The following is a 23,002-nucleotide window of genomic DNA, read 5'->3' as shown; positions in this document are numbered from 1 at the left end:
TGCAGTGTGGCAAAATACTTCCTGTAGACAGTCCACTGTAATCGCCGCGCTTTGCTTTTCATGGGTTATTTCTTGAGGCCTGGAGTCTTAAGGACTGCTTTATTTTCACTGCAGCTGATAGCTGTCCTGAGGGACGTGAAGCACATGCAGATGCTTGATCTGATGAACATCCCTGGAGCCGCCCTGGCTGTGTTTGAGAAGAAAGACATCTTTGTTATGGTATGAAATGGTTTGACAGTGTTATGGTACACTGCAGTCATGGGAGTTTCAAAGGGATGATCTCTTAGGATTCAAGTGAGCAGGTGTATTATGTGATATGTAGGCTGGGCTAATATCTTTTATTGGACTTCAACAGTTTGTGGATAGTAGATGGTGGTCATTAATTGCTCCACATTAGTATGTGCATAAACTGTGATTGTTTCTGATTGGTCCTCCTCAGTACGTAGGCAGTCTGCAGCTGCTGGTCCAGTTGTACAACAAGCTTAAACAATCAGTGCTGGAGGTGGAGTTTCCCCTGATCAAGGCGGAGCTTGCAGCTGTTGATGGGCAGCTGCACATGGCAGAGGTGGAACTTACGTGGCAGGACCAGCGCTGCTGGGATTACATCAGCTCCATGAAGGAGACAGTCCAAGACCTGGAGTATCGGGTCCAGAAGACCAAGGACAACGTGGAGGCAATCCAGAATCTGATGAAGAGGTGGAGCGATCAGGCCCTGTTCTGCAGGAAGGACAACAAAAAAGACACCCAACTAATGCTGGACGACAGAGTCGACAGGCTAGCTAAGAGATACAGTGCCATCCAGAGAGATGGACAGCTCATCCACAAACTCATAGAGGTGATATCTTTGCAGTTTCCTGTTTGTACAGGCTTCATGGTTCTCTTCTAATGAATTAAGGGCATCCAACTCTTATCTAATCAAAGGTCTTATAGCAGTTCATAACTATTTATTTGATTTTGAGTTCTCAAAATCAAAGAAATCATCTTTTATTTCATCATGTATTGCATAACATGTATTGTTGCTGCATGCCCAGGTCAGTCAATTTAAATGATACCTGACTCTCACCTGATCTGGTTAATCAATTAATTATAGATCAATGGGATTCATTAATAATAAGAGGTTTGAGTTTGAGATTCTCCTGCCCCTATCTGACTCCTTCATTACGTTTCCCAGGAGAACCTGTCCCTCTTCCGAGCCGACCCAGCAGCGGACGCATGGCGAGCGTATTTGGAGTACGTGGATGAAATGGTGGTGGATGGCCTCTTCAGTGCCATCGCCCGCTCCCTGGAGTTCTTTGTGGAGAACACGGAGGGAGAATATCGGCAGGCTCCTCTGTTCGAGGCCCAGATGGTGCTGACCGCCCATGTGATTAACTTCCGCCCATCCCTGGACAGGGACGTTGGAGACGGGTTCTATGACCTGGTGGAGGGGCTGCTGGGAGATGTGTTCAGAATGTCTGCACAGGTGAAGAGGGTAGCAGCACATCTGGGCATGGAAAACTACCAGGTGAGGATGGGAGAGGCCAAGGCTGACACTTATTCTGTGCTTTAGGAAAATGTCACTTAGTTCTTACTGTATTAGAGAAATTATCGGTGGATCTGAAGCAGTGCAAGTAACCCTTTGGACAGAAAAACCTTTGTGTTAATGAGTGTAGCCTATATGGATCAAAGTGCTGCATCATAATTTTGCTTTAATGCTGAACATTTTGTTGTGCTGTTCATGGGTCATTCATGTTGTAAAAATGTTTATATTATAATTAATGATAAAATAATAATAATAATAATAATTGTGTTTTATGCCAGACACTGTGACTTCCTCTCCAAATGAAGTAACAATATATAGGTAGAAAAAAAGACAATTGTTGCTGAAACTGGTGCTACTTATCCCTGATCTAACTACTTTTGTGCAAATTTTGGATTGACAGCATGACATGGAGGACATGCTGGACCTCGCAGACCTTCGGCAGGAAGTGATGGAGCGAGTGGACGACGTCATCAAGAAGGCCCTGCAGTACCGTGGCGTTTATGACTGCTACTCGCAGCTGTGGCTGGACGACAGGGCGGAATTCATGAGGCAGTTCCTCCTGTACGGGCATGCTCTGACTGCAGAGGAGATCGACAGCTTTGGGGAGGAAACATTTCCTGAGACTCCGCCCACCATCGAGCAGTTCAAAGAGCAGGTACTGTTATGCTCTTGGACAGGAGCCATTTAAGATGTGGTTTTATTTAAAGAGCTTTAACTGAATTTCAAGCTGTCTAGCTACATTTTGATTCCTGCGCGTATCTTCCCACAGTCCAATCATATGCTGGTAAAGTTCTTTGGAGAACCTTAAACTTTAAATTGCCCTTTTCTAGTATAACTGGTGGGGTTTAGAAGTGCAGAAGATGAGGTCACTCTCCTAGTGTTTGTATTGTAAACAATTCCTTTGGCTGAGGATCTGGTGATTCTCTTGATATGCCATGTGGATAGTGATAGTTGGTTTAAAAACCTACCTACATCCATTTGCATGTACAATGGTATCCCATCCAGGATGTGGCCCTCCTGTCTTTAGCTTAAGCTCATCACTCCCCTCTACAGGACAAAGCAGTTACTGGAATTGGATGGCCAGATGCATGATGGAACTGGCAATTAACCTGTTGATAACTGCTAGCTTCATGACTGGTCTCAGAAAAATGCATTTTACCTTTCATCCAATGGATTTTCTGGGTTTGATTTTTCAGATTGATATTTATGAAGCCATGTATACCCATGTCACCAAGATTGAGGACTCTAAGGTCTTTGAGAATTGGTTCAGAGTCGACATCAAGTCCTTCAAAATGAGTCTTTTAAACATAATTAAAAAATGGAGCTGGATGTTCAAGGAGCACCTCATAACATATGTCACAGACAGGTGAGGTCCTTTTCTGTGATCTTTTGATATTAGGAGGATTCTTCTGCATCCATGTTACTGTAAATCAGTGATGTCATTTTCACAACCATAGTTTATATTAGATTTTAAGTAACTTTTAGGTTGTCCGTTTTTCCTGTGTGTTTTATTGACTGCAGAGTCATAGTGTTGAGTTTTGTTGAATAATTAAATTGTTGAACATGCTCTTATAGAATTGTTGAACATACTTCTTTATGAAAAGATGCTCAGAATACTTAATTGAACAGTTTTTTTTTTACCAGTTTCTTTTACTCTCTTATGGGAGAAAAGTGGCAATCACAGTAATTGGTGACTTATTCCAGCATACTGCTGAGCACCAGTGACCTCAGAGCTCTGTATCATCCAGAGGGTCATCTGCTGTATGTGGTGTACTGTAGGTGTGGCACGTGCTTCATGCCTCCTCAGTCTGTTTCATGTCCCCTCAGTCTGTATGAGTTGGAGGAGTTTATCAGGGCGACAGGCGAGGGGCTCACACGGCCTGTGATGAAGGGGGACCACAGTGGCCTGGTGGAGGTGATGGGGCTCCTGCTGGCTGTCAGAGACCGTCAGCTGACCACAGACAGGCTGTTTGAGCCTCTGAAGGCCACTATCACCCTGCTGGAAGGGTACGGCCAGCGGATGCCTGAGCACGTGTACACACAGCTGGAGGTGAGGCATCCTCAGTGCTGAAGGGGAGGAGCAGAGTGAGACTGTGACTTCATGTCTTCCACATGAACTGATTATTCTTGGTGGGTTTAAAACTAGCTTTCACTTCCAGTCCAGCCTGTAGTATTTTCCACACTGCCCTGCCATGACTGCTTTTCTGCTGGCTTGGCTTGGTTTCTGTTTTATCAAATGGTGATTCCTACAAACCAGGGTAGTAATTAATTGTGCCAAACGAAGGATACACCCCAACACAGCATTTGATTGGGGCATGATATGACAATCAGGGCCAGTATAAATGAATGACGACAGGTTAAATTTAGTTTGAGGCATGAGTTAGCAGGAAATGTGGTAGATAAAATTTTTAAAAAACGAACAAATAAATTAATCCTGTCAAATGGGAACATCTAGTACCATATAGATGCCAAGCAGGGATTGTTACAGACTTTAAGATGGGCTTAATTTTAAAAGATAAATAAAAGACACAATGCTACATCATCCAAAAAAGCTCAAATAATCCTGTCTGTCCCCTGGGTCTAAAACTGCCCATTTCGTCCATGATTTATAGAGCTATAGCGAGCCTATCATGTGTCACATACATTGGTCCCTGTCCCTCTAACAAAAATTTTAAATTAATTGATATTTTGAAAGGTAGCATATCTTACTGTACATAGTTAAAAAGGGTGCTGGCCTGACCAGTGAAGATCAATTAAATGCTGGCCTTTACAGGTGCAGAGTTCATCATCAAGGGTGTAATCGCACAGGTGTATTGCCTAAGCATAGTAGGTTGTGTGTTAAACAATGATTTTAGCGAATTGCAATGAAGAGAGACCGTGTTCTTAATAGAAAATAAGATGCATTTAATTAAGTTAGTTGCAAACTGAATAGTATGAATGAAGGAATGACAGATATAAAAATAAAGGCTACTAAAAAGGTGAATAATTCAGTTCATATCTCTGCTGTGCTGTATGTCTCCTCTGCCTTTACTGTCTGTACTTCTCATGCGTGTTTTCTGTACATTTTCTGTGCTTTTCTTGTACATGCAGGAACTTCCTGAGAAGTGGAATGGCACCAAGAAGCTGGCCGTGTCAGTTAAGCACGAGGTCGCACCCCTGCAGACTGCTGAAGTGACTGTCATACGCAGGAAGTGTGTGGCCTTCGAGGTTTGTCACATTGTCATGTGATCAATGTTCAAAGCAAGTATTAACCTACATACATTAAAAATGTGTCTTCATAATTGCAAAACTCTGTTTACCGTTTTTGGGGATTTGCACTAATTTCTGGAATGTATTCCATACAAAAGTGAAGGCTTTACTTTAGTTTTTGTGGGTTTTCAGAATTAGTGTGCTGACTATTATTATAGGCCACACAGATCTCATACCGTCCAGTTCTGAAAGTATTTTTTCTGCTTTCTCATGACAGATCAAACAGAATAAATTCAGAGAGAGGTTCAGAATGGAAGCCCCCTTCAACTACAGTGCTGTGAAACCATACTCTCTGCTGCAGAAAGTATATCTTCTATTTCTCTTTTTAAAAATATGATCTTTATAGCAGGGGCTTTTGTTTTAAACAGAATTTTGAAAAGATATGAATGTCCTTGTAGTTGCTTTGCTTTAGTTGTTTTGGAGTTTGTGTTGTTATGCAAAGTGTCTCAGTCATTTTATGGGTTTTTAAATAGGTTTATCACTGATTCTGTTTAACTCACAGTGGCTAACCAGCCACCCATATCCAGGGTGACATACACAAATTCTATTAATTTTATATTTATTTATTACAAGCGACAAACCTTTTATGCAGTTGAACAATTAGCTACCGTTTGTATAGGTACAATAGCAGTGTCTCCCCTGGCATTCAACCCCGCAGTCTTGTCACTTCAAGTTTGGCAAACACTACATTAAATTGCCACCCATGATTAACTAAACAGCTATTATAAACAATATGCAACAGTGTAAACAATTGTGACAGAAACATTTTTTAAGACTGAATGATATTAAAGGAGATGAGAACAATAAAATACTAGTGTACAAAAACCTTTCAGCTCTATTATTTGTAGTTTTGTTTTAAAATACACATTGCAGGTTCTCATCATGCTCTATGCTCATCCGTTTCATAACTGAAGAACTAATGATGTTGGTTCAAAACCCTAATGATAAACCATAATACTCATCGGTAAATGGGAAAACAGAGGCATTTTTTTGTTGTTCCTGAGAATGTTTGGAGATGGGTTTTTGCCTGACAGCAACATATATATATATATATATATATATATATATATATATATATATATATATATGTATATATAGCATAAAACATGAACAGTTTATTGTCTCAATCATTTTAACCATTTTAGATGGGAACTGTGGGAACTTAAAAATGGTATTGAGAATCAGTGCGGTTTCTACAACAATCAGGAATTGAAAGGGGATAGGATACAATTGAAGTACCTGTGGATGATATTGACTTTGGTAAAAGAGATTCTGTGCATTGTTGAATCAGGCTCATAGAGAGATTAGGACATTAGAAGAGGAGATGACCCAGCTGCAGGAGTCCAGCCACCTCTTCGAAGTGAGCGTGCCGGAATACAGACAGCTCAAATTCTGCCGCAGGGAGATCGTCATCCTCAAACAAGTGTGGGACATCGTGGTGTACGTGCACGTGAGTGTCCTCTCTGTGAGCCCTTTCAGTGGAAGAAAGCAGATAAACACGATGCCAGAATCATTTACCCTGCCATTCTGATGCCATGGCCATCTGGTTACCCATCCTCTATCACAATGGTTTCACCGCTTCTCATTGCATCTTCTGTCCCTGCAGTGTAGCATAGAAGAGTGGACAAAGACTCCGTGGAGAGAGATCAATGTTGACCAGATGGATGCAGAATTAAAGAGATTTGCCAAAGTAAGGCCTCCCGCCTCTTGACATCTCACCAAAATCAGCTGCCAGTCATGACTCAATGATAAGCCGTTTCCTGCTTCCTGTCTGGACAGGACATGCGGACGCTGGACAAAGAGGCGCGCGGTTGGGATGTGTACAGTGGCCTGGACCTCACAGTGAAGAACCTGGTGACCTCGCTGCGGGCAGTGACCGAGCTGCAGAACCGGGCCATTCGAGACCGACACTGGGCACAGCTGATCAGCACCGCTGGGGTGAGTCAGTCACGGGCTGTCCACCTCAACACAAGTGCTTAACAGGTCAGCTTAATGTTAGGGAACTTGGCTTGGAACTCAGTGACGGGTTGTGGGTTTGATTCCTAGCTAGAGCGCTGGCCTTATACCCTCAAGCAAGGTACTGAACGTGAATTGAAAATATCCAGCTGTATAAATTTATTGTTTGTAAAAATAAATTATCTGTGTAAGTTGCTGTGGATAAGAGAGTCTAATGAAGGCTTAAAATTAATGTAATGTGATTCATTAGTTAAACTTATATGACAGTATAAAGCAACATATTTATGATGAAAATCCATACACACCACACACAATTGACAGTTACCTGTGTGACATGCTCTGTTGGCCAGTTTATTTAGAAGTGTGTAGAATGTGTGTGCATGTTTATCTTCCCTGTGCAGGTGGAATTCACTATGACACACAGTACCACCCTGGCCAATCTGCTGGCCCTGCAACTCCACAGAGTTGAGGAAGAGGTTCACAACATTGTGGACAAGGCAGTCAAGGAGATGGCCATAGAGAAGGTTCAGCAGTTTTTCATTCACTGAATGAACTAAGCACTGTTGCAGTAAAACAGTCCATTTTTCACAACATGTATTTTAGTCAGTTCTGTGCTCATGCATTATGTTTCATAACTGTTGCTAAGCAACAGTTGATAATACTTCATGTGAGGCAGTATAATGAAGTAATGTATCTTAGCTCCCAATTGATTGTTTTCCATCAAATGTGCAAGATCACTAAAAAGAGGTTAAAATTTCTGCTTGCATCTTAATTAAAGCTATTTTTATGAAACTTCAAAAAGCAGATTTAATGTTGAAACAGTTCTGCAGTGTCATTCATAAAATGGAATACTGTATAAATGTTAATGAAATTAGATTATTTTCTCACAGGTTTTAAATGAAATCAGTCAGACCTGGACAACAATGGAATTCTCATATGAGGAGCATTACCGGACCTCCACTCCACTTCTGAAATCAGATGAGGATTTGATAGAAACTCTAGAGGAAAATCAGGTGCATTTAAAAAGCTTGCTGAGGTTCAGCTATCTGTCATCTTTTTATAATAACAAAGGTTTTTGCTATAAAAATCCTGAAATAATAAACCATTTGAGACTTGAATCCAGAGAGACAGTACCATCATACCCGTGTGAACGGTAATTTTCAGGTATAGAAATAGAGACTGTGTGAAATGTTAAGCTAAGACGTTGCCATGGAAAAGAGCAGGCACATAATTGTTTTTTATGTGCCGTAATGAAAAATTTGCAATTACACTTTCATATATTTATCAGTGGATTTTACATTTTGTTCTACAAACATAAAAAAAATTCTATATATATATGTGTGTATTTGTTTTTTTCAAGTGTTTTTTTTAGTGTTTTTAGTGTAGGTCTGAATGACTCAATGCAGAATTTCCCAGAGGGAGAGCTGGGGGGGGGGGGGGGGGTTGTCTGTCTGTCATGAAGATGACACAAGGTGACATGACCCCAGCCATGAGCGTCGTGCAGCAGCTACTGGTGCTGACGAGGTGATGAATGGCGGGGATGCTTTTTGGGCTTTCTCTCACCGCGGGCGGGAAATCTCAGTCACCCAGCTGTATTGAGTCTCTGGATTTACGGGTCTCCGTGGCTGACAGGCCTTTGTTCCCCTCTGAAGGTCTTTGTTAGCGTGCGCTGACTGCTGGTTCAAGCAAGGGTGAGATCCCTTTATTACATTAGAACAGACCTCTCCTCAATGTGTCCACATTGATTATTCCTTACAAGGCCGTTCCCCACCCCCTATATTCCCAGTGTGTCCGGACAAACAAAAAATGACAAGCGAAGCTGAATAAATAAAGTATTCCAGTGACAGACGGAAAGGATTTGTGAATCTCCGGAGCTGGAATGCTAGATAAATCCGAAAGCCTCAGAGTTTGATTGATTTCCTCAATCTCAGTTCTAAGACTTTTCTGACAAATGGAACAAGCAACAGTTGGTTCAATTCATTTTTTCTCCTTTGAATGAAAAAAAAAGTGTTTTTATTTTATCAACTGCATATGTTTCATCCAGTGTACTATATTACAGTACTGTGAGAATAGGCTAATGTTAATTTCATTATAGCCTTTTTTCACCGTATATATGATGCATATGTATACCCTGTCCTGTCTCAGGTGTATATGTCCTCCCACCTGCCTGTTCCAAATGCCCTGAGACTTGTCTATGTCCTCTCTCAGGTGTGTATGTCCTCCCACCTGCCTGTTCCAAATGCCCTAAGGTTTGTCTGTGTCCTCTCTCAGGTGCAGCTGCAGGCCATCCTGCAGAGCAAACACGTGGAGTACTTCCGCTGCCAGGTGTCCGAGTGGCAGAGGAGGCTCACGGTGGCCGACACGGTGCTGCTGGTCTGGCTGGAGGTCCAGCGCACCTGGGCACACCTGGAGAGCATCTTCATTGGCTCAGAGGACATTCGGAGACAGCTGCCAGACCACACCCACAGGTTCCTCTGCATCGATGCTGACTTCAAGGTAGACCAGCACGTGGGAATTTGAAACATTGCATACACTGATGAATTCTACCTCATCTTATTTACTGATGCTGATGCTGTTGCTCATTATTCAGTATTTTATTTTAGTGTTTGCATGGCACAGTACACTACTGTGGTGACACCAAGACTCAGATACTCAGATACAGATATATATGCTTGGTCATAAAGTTAAGAATGCCACAAGCCAATCGGATTGAACATTTGTGGGGATATTTTGAACCCTGAAAAGTGTCCTACAATCTATATCTCACATTGTGTAGCTGCAGTATGTAATTGTGTAATGTTGACTACTACTGTTGCAAAAAAAGACCTTTAGTGTATGAAACTTTACACATTTCTGCCTTCATTTGTAACCAGCCGATGAGAAGAGTATGGAAGAAAATATGGTGGCCTAAGTTTTAGTTGCATGGCTAATAGGTCATTTTTAAAATTCACCACAAATCTTGGACTCCTCTGCAGTGCACTTTAAAATTCAATGTGTTTGTGCAGGACCTGATGTTTGGCAGTGCTAAAACAAAAAACGTCATTGAGGCCACTAACAAGCCAAAACTGTTTGAAAGACTTGAGGATTTACAGAACAGGTTTGTAAATATAGGCAGTTTGAAAAATTATTTATGCATCTTTAAAATCATATTTTAAAATCTATGGAAGATTCATGCCACAGTCTTAAAAAGGCTTATTTTGATTACATTTAAATTTCTGCTCCTCTGTCTGCTCTCCGTATAATTCTCTCCCTCCTTTCTCTCTCTTTCTCAGACTGGCACTGTGTGAAAAAGCACTTGCTGAATACCTGGAAACAAAGAGACTTGCATTCCCTCGCTTTTATTTTGTTTCATCTGCAGACTTACTCGACATCCTTTCCAAAGGCAGTCAGCCCAGAGAGGTAAGCCTGTCCCACAGGGCACCACAGAGCACATTAATGGCTGTTGTGTTCACTTGATGGGAGAAATTCTGGCCTTAGTTTAGTGTCAAATTTTCCTACACCCTTAAACATTTTATTTCCTTTCATTAAACCGGACGCATGCCCTTTGTTTTGGTAAGTGTGGATGTACTTGCTCTCTTTTGAAGGTCACTCGACACCTGGCCAAACTGTTTGACAACATAACAGACCTGGAGTTTGTGGCAGTGGAGGGCATGGAGAGTAATGCTGCTGTGGGAATGTATAGCAAGGAAAGGGAGTATGTTCCATTCCAGACCCACTGTAACTGCACCGGCCCGGTAAGACTGGTTTTACTCTCTCTCTCGCTTTCTCTTTCTCTCTCAATCTCCCTCGCTCTCTTTCTCTCTCTTACACACACACACACACACACACACACACACAAAGAGAAGAGAATTAATTGTAATGCACACCAAGAAGACAGTACTGTAAAAGTTTTTCAGTAACACAGCACCACCTGGTGTTGCAGTCTGTTTTTTTTCCTGCTGTTCTAAGGCAGGGGTTCTCAAACTTTTTCATCTCAAGGCCACTGTCTGACTGAGGTCTCCTTCACCCTATACCCACTACAGGCTGTAAGGCAGTAGCTATGTAATAATGACATGCTATGGATCTCTATCATACATTCGTTTTGTACAATATAAAGATGTAATTAATCATGATTTTTCCAAGGATGTATGATCAGACATTACTGTATCTAATCTAAAAAAGTTTATTTTACTTTAATGTTAAGATATGTAAATTCTGAAATATTAAACAATATTGATTTGTAAACAATTTCCCTAGAGCAGTTTGAGAACCTTTGTTATAGTGTTACTCAGTGTAAACGTGTTTAAACGTGTAATTGAAGCTGATTTTAATATTTCTGCATATAACATATCCATAAAATGTAAGCAATGTAATTAAGTCAGGTAGTGGAAGACATTTTGTGAGTGCAGTGTCACTGATATACAGAAGTACACTGGAGTAAGAGAGAAGCGCTCAGTGTGAAATGGACGCCGGTCTCTTACAGGTGGAGGCCTGGCTGAGCTGTCTGGAGGACGCCATGCGGGAGACGGTGCGTAGCCACGTGGCAGAGGCGGTGGCTGTGTACGAGGACCGGCCCAGGGAGCAGTGGGTGCTGGAGAACCCCGCCCAGGTGGCTCTCACCGGCTCCCAGATCTGGTGGACGACTGACCTGCAGATCGTGTTCGAGAGGCTGGAGGAAGGCTTTGAGTCGGCCCTCAAAGACTACCACAGGAAACAGGTAATTACAGAAACTGCCTCAAAGACTATCTATATATCTGTCTATGTATCTGTCTATCTGTCTGTCTATCTATCTATTTCTGTCTATCTATCTGTATGCCTGTCTGTCAGTCTTTTTCAGTTTTTTCATATTATACTGTACCATATCTTAGGTTTTTTTAAATATTTGTTTTTACGTGCCTTTTATTACCTTAAGTGACTAAATATTGTCCTCTAGAATTAGTTAATTTATTGAGTCATTGACATTTGTGGGTGTATTGATCAATGTCCCTGACAAGCCAATTAACTTATCATTAGTGTTGCGCCAAGCAAGGCTCTGACTGCATCCTATTTGTTGTTGGCGATTTTCGTCAGTTCTAGTAAAGCATGGCCTGTCTGGTCATTATTTGGATGTGCTGTTCTCCTTGGGTGTCTGCAAATATGCATGCTGATAAAGGCAGAGTAACCTGTGTTTGTGTCAGCTGATAAATTGTTAAAGCAGCCAAGCCTGAAGCCACCTCCACATACACACATACACACACGCACACACACGCACACACAGAAACACACACACACACACGCTCCCTCACTCTTCCGAACATTGATAAATGAAGTACATGCCTGTTTTGCCACTGGCTAGACAAGAATATATGACCTTCTTCAATAACAGCACAGTATACATTCAGATGTTATATGTTGTATGTAGTTTGAGGCAGTATTTTAGCTATTGTATACAGATGTTTTACTCAGAATCTGGAAGGATGTATCAAATTATCCTGATACATTATTTAGATTATTCAATAGGAATGTATGTTTGTGTACAGATACTGCAAACCTGCCCTGAAATCCAAAAATTCCTTGTTTCCTGTCCAGATTGCTCAGCTAAACTCCCTGATAAACATGTTGCTAGGGGAGTTGTTGCCAGGCGACCGGCAGAAGATCATGACCGTGTGCACCATAGATGTCCATGCCAGAGATGTTGTGTCAAAGCTCATTGCTCAGAAGGTGGGTGGCTTTTACTGCTCAGTAGGTGAGTAGCTTTTACACCCCTATGTAAATCAGTGTAAAAACATGCCCGTCCTGTCCTAGGAACAATTCTAGTGTCCCGCTCCATTTGTTTAAAAACGCTTTCTGCTATCTGAACTTCAGCTTTACTCATCTTCTGGAAATGAACTGGGTGGCACGTAGACTTAAATTTAAAGACACAATTTAGCTACACAGTGAAGCCACAAAAACAGACTGCTGAACTAAAAATAATTTAGAAAATAAACACGCCTTTATGAGGTGTGCAGAAAAGCCAAATTTTTTCAGCTCCTTTTCAGCTGTAGGTACAGTGGTTTGGCTCTTCAAACTCCATCCACAGGTGGGGGACTTACAGTGCTCCCCCTCCTGTCTGTTCAGGTGAACAACGCACAGGCCTTCACCTGGCTGTCTCAGCTTCGTCACCGCTGGGATGAGGCCCGGAGGCACTGCTTCATCAACATCTGCGATGCGCAGTTCCTGTACTCCTACGAGTACCTGGGCAACACACCCCGCCTGGTCATCACCCCTCTCACAGACAGGTGACTCACCTGCCACTTAATGTCCCAAAGCCATTAGCCAGCCTTTGTGTACTCATTCTGTGGCTTGGCTGGACTGTATTGTGACCTGGGTCAGAACATGTCTTCTGTATGCTTTTATGACTGCAGAATTTGAAAACACTCCTGCCGATCGCTTATCATTTTCAGCAATAGGTGCCACTAACCAAAACACACAAATATATAATTATGTAAAAGCAGAATTTTATATCTTGACATTCTGTAATGACTCTTCTCATTGGCTCTGTACCTTACCACATAAGACAACACATTAGTGTTTAGGATGCACTTGGGTGGAAGAGTGACATTGTGGTTATGAAAGTGACCTCGTATGTAGATTGTTGCCAGATCGGCTCTGCCAACGTGCACTAGACCAAGAGTCTTGGTTGGTGAAAGCCTGCTCCTGTCTGATGCTGTGTGGGTGCACAGGTGCTATATTACGCTGACGCAGTCTCTGCACCTGACGATGAGCGGGGCCCCGGCAGGGCCTGCCGGCACCGGGAAGACTGAGACCACCAAGGACCTGGGCAGGGCGCTGGGGGTCATGGTGTACGTCTTCAACTGCTCTGAGCAGATGGACTACAAGGTGAGGGTCACCTGAGGGAGTGGCTAACTGGTGATGGGAAAGCCAAAGCGGTGGAGCTATAAGTGGTATAGTATTATGGTATGCATAGACAGTATTTTTGGTGATTTCTATTCATATGTGCTAGTACATCGTTGCTTGTGTAAAGTTCATGAAGCCTGATTCTCCTACTACATGTAAAAATATGTACGGTCATTAATACATCTCCAATGGTAATCTTTGTGTCATGTTGAGGGAAGCAGATGCATAATCAGGGTGGCAAGCAAATTAATGTATGTAAGTATGTAAGTGTATGTAGGTATGTAAGTCACTAGATAAATTAGATTGGCAATCAAACACATAAAAAAGTGATGAAGAAAGGCTGTGCTCATTGTATCACCTGGAGGTAATGAGGCAGTGTAGAACTACAGCACCGATCCTGAGGCCCACTCTTGTTGACAAGGTGTCTGAACCCTCAGTCCATAGGGAACATCTATAAGGGCCTGGCGCAGACTGGGGCCTGGGGCTGCTTTGATGAGTTTAACCGCATCTCCGTGGAGGTTCTGTCTGTGGTCGCAGTGCAAGTGAAAACCATCCAGGATGCCATTCGCAATAAGAAGAAAAGGTGAGAGCTGCTTGCCATGGAGGGCTTTCACCTAGCAAAAACTAATTGGTGCTTGGCATTCATGCCTTTTGCATAAAGGCATAATATATGCAGCATTTATCATTGAATCGGCTCTGGCTGATTGTCACCAGATTTCTTCATCACAGACTGGTGTCAGATTCAGTTGGTACAACAAACTACTAATCAACATCCTGTTCCTTGGATCAGGCTCTGATTTCTTAGAATTTAAAGCAGGGAATTTAATCAGAATTGCTTCAGGAAATGTCCAGATGTATATTGCATCATGTAGAAAAGGTATCCTCTGAAATGTTCTTGGAGCAAAGGAACAGTAATTTTTTGCTGTCACCATATACTATAAAAGGCACCCAGTGCTGTAAAAAACAATTAATTGTTTTAACTTATGCAACATACCTGGAATTTTAAAGTATCTAAAATCAAAAGGTAATGCATTTTGAAAGTGATCCTCTGGGCTTTTGGCCTTTACAACTCTTTACAAGGCTTGGAATATCCAGTACAGCACCGTACTGTCTCACTGTCAGATTCCTTTTTGACAGTCCCACCCTTCCTTCACCCATCATGACTCACAGGTTCCTGTTCCTGGAAGAAGATATTACCCTGAAGTCCTCTGTGGGAATCTTCATCACCATGAACCCCGGCTACGCGGGCCGGACCGAGCTGCCGGAGAATCTCAAGGCCCTTTTCAGGTGGGTTGTGTTCTGCCTGAAGTCCAAACGGTTCAGATGCACTGAGGGCCCCAATCACCTTCCTGTCCTTTCCGCTCAGACCCTGCGCCATGGTGGTGCCGGACATCCAGCTCATCTGTGAGATCATGCTGGTGGCCGAGGGCTTTCAGGAGGCCCGGGTCCTTGCCAGGAAGTTCATCACCCTCTACACACTCTGCAGAGAGCTCCTATCCAAACAGGTGCTTGTCATGTGGACCTGAGAGTTACTGAACAGTTAGAGTAGGGGTCAGTTTCAGGCAAACATGAGTCACGACGAACTGTCTATTTCTGTTTATTTTTTTCTTTCAAGATATACAAAGGAAAGTAGTTGAATTTATGCTTGCCTGCATTAGTGCCTCCTCATTTACCACGGAGACGTACAGTACCTTTGAGCCCTACATTCAAGCCTAGATTTTATTCACTGTCATGTTACATTTTAATTCAAGAATGAGCATTCACTTGCGGTGCTAATTTGAAACCAGTGGGTCAAATCTGTGAAGGTCAAAATACCTGTTTGTTGGTTGTATAAATTTCTGTGACCTTATGCCTTCATCTTCACATTAGGATCACTACGATTGGGGTTTGCGAGCGGTCAAGTCCGTCCTGGTTGTGGCTGGTACACTGAAGAGAGGAGACAAGACTCGGCCAGAGGACCAGGTGAGTGACCACACCTTCTTTAGTACCAGAATGGAGCACTAGACTAAGCCACTGGTACAATCAGCTAGAGTACAGGGTCCCATTACTGCACTTTAAAATGATTAGATGTCTTTGAAAGTTATTTGTGGATGAGCCTCACAGCTTTGGATTGAATCCGGATTATGCCCGTGTCCAGTAGTTCCATAGGGTGACGCACAGTTGGCCATTTGCATCAGCCAGAGTATGGGAGGGTTCAGTCCGTCGGGGATCCACGTTCATCGCTATCTAGATACCCTAGCTGGTCGATCGAATACCCATGGACTGCATGCAAAAACTATGTGTGAAAGATCCATCTGACACAGAAGTGCCCTCGTCCTGCAGGTGCTGATGCGTGCCCTCAGAGACTTCAACCTGCCCAAGATAGTGACAGATGACGTGCCCATCTTCATGGGCCTGATCGGGGACCTGTTCCCAGCGCTGGAGGTGCAGCGGAGGCGAGATCCCGAGTTTGAGCAGGCAGTGAGGCAGACTACCCTGGAACTTCACCTACAGCCTGAGGAGACCTTCGTCCTGAAAGTGAGAGAGCCCTAATGTCCCTGCCTTCTGTCCCTGTCACCCTCTACCAGATCCAGACCAAGACCAGACTCCCAGATACTGGGATCCAGACCAAGATTAGTCTTTACTTGTCTTATTGAGACTTATTGAATCCAAAACTTTGCTGCCTTTGCTGTCCATAGCAACTCTTGGTTGATTGTTTCAAATCAGAAAGATCTTACCTACTTTGGCGTTCAGTATGCCTCACTCTCTGATCAATATGCTACAGTTTTTCTCGCTGAGATCAGAACTGATCTAAACCAGATTCTGAGTAGAGCAAACTTGTTCTGTGTGGCTTCATGTCTGTATTGATTTCTTTCAACAAAGGGTTCTGATGAAAGAATGCATGATATGGTTGTGGTGTGGGGATGGCTGGTTTAAGCAGCCACACCTGCCCTGGGTCAAGCTAATTAGACCTGGCCAATTGGATAATTGGCCAGGCTAATTGGACCCAGGAACAGGAGTGGCTGCACCTGTGCGTAGTGAGGTAATCACTGCGCACAGGTTAAATCTGCCATCCCCACCCACACCAGGGAGCTCTCTGTCATGACAGGGTTTTTACATCTGCTCATTTGGCGTTACCATCTTGCCAAACCCTTGTAAAATAAAATCTGGACTGTTGGAACATCATCTCCCTGTGTCTCTGTGCTGGAGGGCCCCAAGGAAAGCCACTTCGGTGGCCTGTGGCAGGCGTGTTTGCCACAATGGTGTTGAACAATTATTTGGTATACTATTAGCATCTACAGTATAGCTTATTATGCAAATAAGATCTGGCACTGTAACACTGTAGAATATTAATATGTATGAAGTGTACTGGTTACACTGGCTCCAACTCTTTACTTTGTAACTGCTCCTGGTCCCACCCCCAGGATCTTTGGGGTTCTGTCTGTAGATTTGGCTGTTTTTCTTGTTTTTTTGTTTTTTTTTTGCTATCCCTTGGATGCTTCCCTGTTACTATCCTGTGTGTCCTCATTAAACCTTTCTTTCTATACCCATTAGATCTGTGAGCACAGAAAAAAGCAGAAATCACGTGTCTCCTCTAACCTTCATCTGCTCTCAGTCCCATCTCCTCTGAAATGAATGAAGCTCTCTTCTGCTTCATCTGTTCTGCTTTTTATCATTTGATCTGCATCCTGAGCCAGCCGTGGAACTATATGGAGAATTAAGTTTTTCAGAACTAATGTTGAAAGGGAAAATTATGCTCATCCTTGAACTTGGATTCAGTCAGCTGCTTTCACCCCCTGATAGCTTAAACATAGTCTTAGAATGTTTTGTATCAGTGAACCAATCATGTATCCCTTTCAACAGGAAATTAAAAAGAAATATACCCATTTTTGATAGACTTTAGTATTTGAAAAAGATCGTGTGGAAAATATTATTTCAAAAATACACCTGAAGCATGAGAAAAGTGTTCATGCCTGTGAGAAATAATACTGGGCTCTAATATGAACAGCTGTTGTACTGAATATGAAAAATCTGTTCTACAGAAACAGTACAAATCAGTAATATGCCAAGTAAATAGTGTGAAATTAGATTTAGAAGTTTACAGAATAAATTCACTTAAGACGAATGATATTCCGGTTCTTTGAGTGTCTGCGTTGAAAAAATAATTAAACAGTTGTTGTATTTTACGCATAATTAAGAGTTTTGTTAATGATTTACAGCCTATACGTAAGCAAATAATTTAGTTAATGCTGTATCAGTTATAAAGTTATTTCCTGTGGCAACTTATGTGCAGATTGGCTGATATATGTACTGTATATTGAAGTCTCATGACTTGTGGATAGATGGGTCCTGTTTAACATGTCCTCTGCATACATTCTCTGTTCAGGTGGTTCAGCTGGAGGAGCTACTTGCTGTCCGCCACTCTGTGTTTGTGGTAGGAAGTGCAGGGACTGGCAAAAGTCAGGTGGGTTTTGGGTTCTGCTGGCACTGTCTGATTGCTACATGATTCACATATACTACATGATGAGATGAGAGAAGAAAACCCAGATAAAATGTGTGGTGTGTATCATTCTTCCATCTGTTTCATTTTTCATCATACATTTGTGGTACCCACCTATTGCACATACTTAACTACATCACCTTCAGACACCCCTTCAATTACCAGCAGCATTGCTCCTTGTACATCACCGAATGTGAAATGGCAAGTGGAAATGATGCTTCATGTGTACCTATTGTCTGACAGATATTGAGAACACTAAATAAAACCTACTGTAAGCTGAAGAGGAAGCCTGTTTGGAGCGACTTGAACCCAAAGGCAGTGAGCACGGACGAGCTCTTCGGCTTCATCCACTCGGTGACCCGTGAATGGAAAGATGGTGAGCTGGTCCAGGGGTCGCTGATGGTTATGGATATGAATCTCCAGTCAGTTTGCAGCTGCATGACTGATTGTATTTATTTATGTGATGTTCAATTTGCATCAGTTAGCATACCCCATGTGGAAAAAATTGTGTAATTGTGTAGGCATACTTTTTTTGTACTTCAAAACACTAGGTATAATTCAAGGTTGTGTACATTTACTTCAAATATTCTGAAGTGTACTATTTTCTCACATAATGTCCTTGCTGATGTCTATCTATGCTGTTTTGGTCGGTCTGCAATCAGGCTGCACATTCCGTGGCTAAGCTATTCAAGAGCCCCAAAATATATTTTGTGTTCCAAACAAATGAATATCCAGCTAAGTAACCTATCAAACAGCTGATTCCCATATTTAGCATTGTACATACAGTGCAGTCTGTAAGTATTGTTTTGTAAACAAGAAAAAATGTGTCATTGTCCAAAGATTTACTGACTGCATTGTATTTATTTATTTATTTTATTTTATTTTTTTCCTGTGTCAGGTCTTCTGTCTTTGCTGATGAGAGAGCAAGCAAACATCTCACACCCTGGACCTAAATGGATTGTCCTGGATGGGGACATTGACCCCATGTGGATCGAGTCACTCAACACTGTGATGGATGATAACAAAGTATGCACCTCTTCCAGCCTCTGGAACCTCTTGAGACATGCAGTGTTTCTTTAAGAACTTTTTCTTTTTCATTGCCCACCCTTTCAGGAAGTTAACTTTAAATACCACGTCAGTAACAAGCACAACTGTCTGTCAATTGCTTGCGTGTTGTTACAATAATGACTACCTTGTTATTTTTGCAAATGATGAAAGATTGCATCAGGGTAGTGTCAAAGTGAAATTCACAGAAAGGTCCACGGAGAAAATCTTTGAGAAATTTGAGAAAAGCCGGTCTTCCTGACGATCAGGCCAGTGCTTTGCAGAATTGCACCAGTGTAGTGCAGGTTTTTCAGCAGTGATGTGCATTGTTCTGATGGCCCTTTTCAGAACCCCTCCTCCCTTTGCCTTGTAGGTTCTGACGCTTGCTAGCAATGAGCGCATCCCTCTCACCCCTTCCATGAGGCTGGTATTTGAGATCAGCCACCTGAGAACAGCCACGCCTGCCACCGTGTCCCGGGCAGGAATCCTCTATGTCAACCCGCAGGACCTAGGCTGGAACCCGTGAGTTGCCTCATCAGAGACCAACCTTCAAAATGGGTGGAGCCCGTTTATTGAATTATCAGTGACTTGAGCCATAGCATTTTGCTTTGGAGATTAATCTCTTGAATCCCCTCCTCACAGAACTAAACCTACAAGTTTAGTTTAATCTAAAGACCTGTAGAGTGTGTTAGGTACATGCTTAGGTACAAAGGCTTGTAATCTCCCAAGGCTTGTTCAAGGTTCATTTTAGGGCATTATGCTGATGGATTTAAATACATTTTTGGTTTAGTATTGTGATAAGATACTTTTGCATGATATGCTCCATGTTCCTATGTCTTGAAAAACAAATAACTAACTCTACACTACTCTACACTGGAGGATTAGCAACATACAATATAGTCAGGATTCAGGATATAAAATGCATTTTCCTATGATATAATATAATGTAATTATATAATGATAATAGTATAATGAATTGAATGAAAGTGATATTATGACCCAAATTTGGATTAAATTGTGTGTTTTTTGGGGTTTTACTGTAGAAGAGAAACATTTCTTTAATATTCATTTCAGTACTGTGGACCTCTGGAGTTTTTTAAGAAGGCTTGTGAATGGACCTGAAATGTCAGCAGTGCTCACTAAATTTTAAATGTCTTTCAAAGGGCAAAAGTGCATTATGTTTACTATGGGAAAATGCACAGGTTACATGGTCTAAAGAATGTTCCTCTTTCAAGATACAAGCCCAAAGTTCCACTAATGCTCTAACTGTATGTCAGACAGCTGTAGGGGTTTCACCTGTGAGATCACAAAAAGAAGTCCCATTAATCTGAACCTCTTCCCCTGCTGAAGTTTTCTGGGTGATCAATCAAGAAAGACTTATTTGTATCTGACTGCAAAGGTAATTTTACATCTGTTTTCAGGCACTCCCAGTAAAGTGTCATTGAGGTAATGCTTTGATTTGGGAACGAGTCCTTGGGGCTGGCTTTACGTTTTACTTCACACCCAGATCAAAGAGAACAGGTCATAGTTCTAGATTTCAGAGATCAACACTTAAACCTGTAGTCATTGCATAGGTGGTAAATGGGCTATGTTCTGACAGTGTACAAGCAATTGATTGTGAAACACTGCTTAGACCACCAGGATTTGGGGGATTTTTGGTCCTGGATATTAGTACCCTACACGTACCCTAAAGCAATGCAGTGCAGTCCGCTTTACAGAATGTTAGTGATGTCAAAAAACAGATTGCTTGGAATAAGGGAAATCTGGATACAAGATTCTTATTCATAATTCTACTATCGTTTTTACACCTGCCAGGTATGTAGCAAGCTGGATTGACACCAAGCCCCACCAGCCAGAGAGAGCCAACCTCACTATCCTGTTTGATAAGTACATCCCACCTTGTTTGGAACAGCTGAGGAGCTCATTCAAGACCATCACCCCCATCCCAGAAATCAGCATGGTGCAGGTACAGTGTACCCCTACAAAACAAGACTGTGCACAGATACACACACACTTAACCCCTCACTCCTCCAAACCTCCTCCATAAATCAGAGACAGCTGGGCTACATTGCCCCTAGGCTGGAGAGCAGTGCATATCACACTTGTCCCAGAGACCATATTTTTCAAGGTGCAATACACTATGCTTCTAAAATGGTACGGTGCTGTTTTGCTGACTCCTCATATGCCCTTTACTCAGTCCCAGGTGTCAGGACTCATCGGGCTTGCAACAAGTACACACTCCAGTTGTGCACTTTTTGTAAAAAGAAAATTATTTATTTCGGCATAGGCTGCACACAGTACAGTAGATTTTCTTAAGTGGGTTTTCTTAAGGCAAAATAAGCAGTGTAATTGTGAAAAGGAGGACTAAACAGCATGTGGTAGAGGTTGCTTCCTAGTGGTGCTGTCATTTGGCTATGTTGGTTTTTGTTTGTTTGTTTGTGTTTTTGTTAGGAGTGCCGGCTACACTCTCACGGAATTGGTCGCTTCCTTCTCATTTGCTTCTACCAGTGAACTTTGCCGGCATCTGATTTGAATTCATTTTTCTTTCACCAACTAACAAGCAAAAATACACTACAGCCAAATTACAGTACTGTGCCAGCCTGATGACTGGGCTGGCTCTTCCATGGGAATGGCGGTACTTCTGAAGGAAAGTCAGTAAAGGGAGGGAATGCACTCTCAACACTCGCATCACTGCATGGTACACCATTGGATTAGGGTCCTCTCAAGCTCTTAGCATCTAGCTCTAGTGCTCAGGCTAACTATGCTTTAATTGGGATTGTGGTATCATTAGGAGCTGTGAAGACTGAGCCAGGGGAAACAGTAACCTTGGGGAAAGGGTTCATAACACGGCTGTTATGGTTTATTGTGTTGGTCTCAGTGCACCCATGGTGTTCTCCTGTAGTTCTCACTGGCTCGTGTGGTTGAACTCATGTCCTCACAGACTCTGTGCTCGCTGCTGGACTGTCTCCTGACCTCAGAGAACATCCCCCCTGACTCCCCGCGGGACGCATACGAGACTTACTTTGCATTCGCCTGCATCTGGGCCTTTGGCGGGGCACTGCACCAGGATCAGGTGAGCTTTGCCCGGGCTCCATCAGTTAATAAGAGAGCAATCCTTAGCTGGCTTACATGCTTCAGTCCGTAATATTCAGCTCAAATAAAAATGGTTGTCTACATTGAATTCTGATAACTGCTTATCAGAAAAATGCTGATAGCTGCTTATGGTAAAATGCTTTCTTGACAGTATGCAGGGAATAAACCTTTCAGATTTCATCTCTCGAGGCCACTGGACCCCAGAGATACGAACCCTGCTGTTGCAGAGTGACTGGTCAGCTGTATAGCATATGAAACCAGAAGAAACATGCGCAGTTATGCCTTTTCAAGCCCCATAATATCAGACAAAATTCTGAATTAGTGATAAGCAAAAACTTTTGATAAGCAATGTACTCATAGTTAGAGGTTCATGTCTTAGCACTGTTGCTAATAAATACAGTAGGGGCAATCAGCAGTGTTTGATCAATAAGGTAGAAAATAAATTTATCATCAGAAATCAAAGACAGCGGGTCACTGATAATGAGATATATTGTTAGGAAAGCTGACATAGGGAAAAATTGCAAAGAGATCCTGACTACACTTGATTGATTATTGGTTATTATTTAAACTGAGAATTAGTTACTAAATGAGTCAGCCTATTAAAAAGAAAGGGAATATAATGTAAACAACCTATAGGATTTCAATAATTAAAAGATTCATGTTTCTTTTAAATTATAGTATTTTCACATCACTTTCATAGTTGGGGATATTCCATTTCTGAAGAACCTCTATTTCCAATGTGTTTCTATCCTGGGGTTCTCCTGTAGTTGTAAGGTTTCAATTATTGTTCACCCCCCCCAGAC

At 42.2% G+C, this 23,002-nt stretch overlaps 1 protein-coding gene across 2 annotated transcripts in view; it reads left to right on the top strand.

Moving 5' to 3' along the window:
* LOC118235328 (dynein heavy chain 11, axonemal) overlaps positions 1–23,002 on the top strand; it is a 74,883-nt gene that overhangs the window by 9,935 nt on the left and 41,946 nt on the right. For both annotated transcript variants that reach the window (XM_035432546.1, XM_035432555.1), the window contains 32 exons: positions 115–219; positions 440–835; positions 1,172–1,504; positions 1,923–2,177; positions 2,719–2,888; positions 3,350–3,572; positions 4,613–4,729; positions 4,989–5,075; positions 6,063–6,221; positions 6,378–6,461; positions 6,551–6,709; positions 7,129–7,251; positions 7,618–7,740; positions 8,999–9,223; positions 9,733–9,824; positions 10,000–10,126; positions 10,312–10,461; positions 11,190–11,423; positions 12,275–12,406; positions 12,803–12,963; positions 13,408–13,564; positions 14,020–14,165; positions 14,753–14,869; positions 14,949–15,087; positions 15,452–15,544; positions 15,905–16,099; positions 17,949–18,026; positions 18,306–18,438; positions 18,961–19,088; positions 19,480–19,628; positions 20,922–21,072; positions 22,048–22,179. In XM_035432546.1, coding sequence (XP_035288437.1) covers positions 115–219; positions 440–835; positions 1,172–1,504; positions 1,923–2,177; positions 2,719–2,888; positions 3,350–3,572; positions 4,613–4,729; positions 4,989–5,075; positions 6,063–6,221; positions 6,378–6,461; positions 6,551–6,709; positions 7,129–7,251; positions 7,618–7,740; positions 8,999–9,223; positions 9,733–9,824; positions 10,000–10,126; positions 10,312–10,461; positions 11,190–11,423; positions 12,275–12,406; positions 12,803–12,963; positions 13,408–13,564; positions 14,020–14,165; positions 14,753–14,869; positions 14,949–15,087; positions 15,452–15,544; positions 15,905–16,099; positions 17,949–18,026; positions 18,306–18,438; positions 18,961–19,088; positions 19,480–19,628; positions 20,922–21,072; positions 22,048–22,179 — 5,073 coding nt within the window. The remainder of the gene's footprint in view (positions 1–114; positions 220–439; positions 836–1,171; positions 1,505–1,922; positions 2,178–2,718; positions 2,889–3,349; positions 3,573–4,612; positions 4,730–4,988; positions 5,076–6,062; positions 6,222–6,377; positions 6,462–6,550; positions 6,710–7,128; positions 7,252–7,617; positions 7,741–8,998; positions 9,224–9,732; positions 9,825–9,999; positions 10,127–10,311; positions 10,462–11,189; positions 11,424–12,274; positions 12,407–12,802; positions 12,964–13,407; positions 13,565–14,019; positions 14,166–14,752; positions 14,870–14,948; positions 15,088–15,451; positions 15,545–15,904; positions 16,100–17,948; positions 18,027–18,305; positions 18,439–18,960; positions 19,089–19,479; positions 19,629–20,921; positions 21,073–22,047; positions 22,180–23,002) is intronic.

Source organism: Anguilla anguilla, chromosome 1 (genome assembly GCF_013347855.1).
Source record: "Anguilla anguilla isolate fAngAng1 chromosome 1, fAngAng1.pri, whole genome shotgun sequence".
Classification (NCBI taxonomy): Eukaryota; Metazoa; Chordata; class Actinopteri; order Anguilliformes; family Anguillidae; genus Anguilla; species Anguilla anguilla.
The sequence above is the reverse complement of the archived record's forward strand: the minus strand, read 5'-3'. Positions and strand labels throughout refer to the sequence as shown.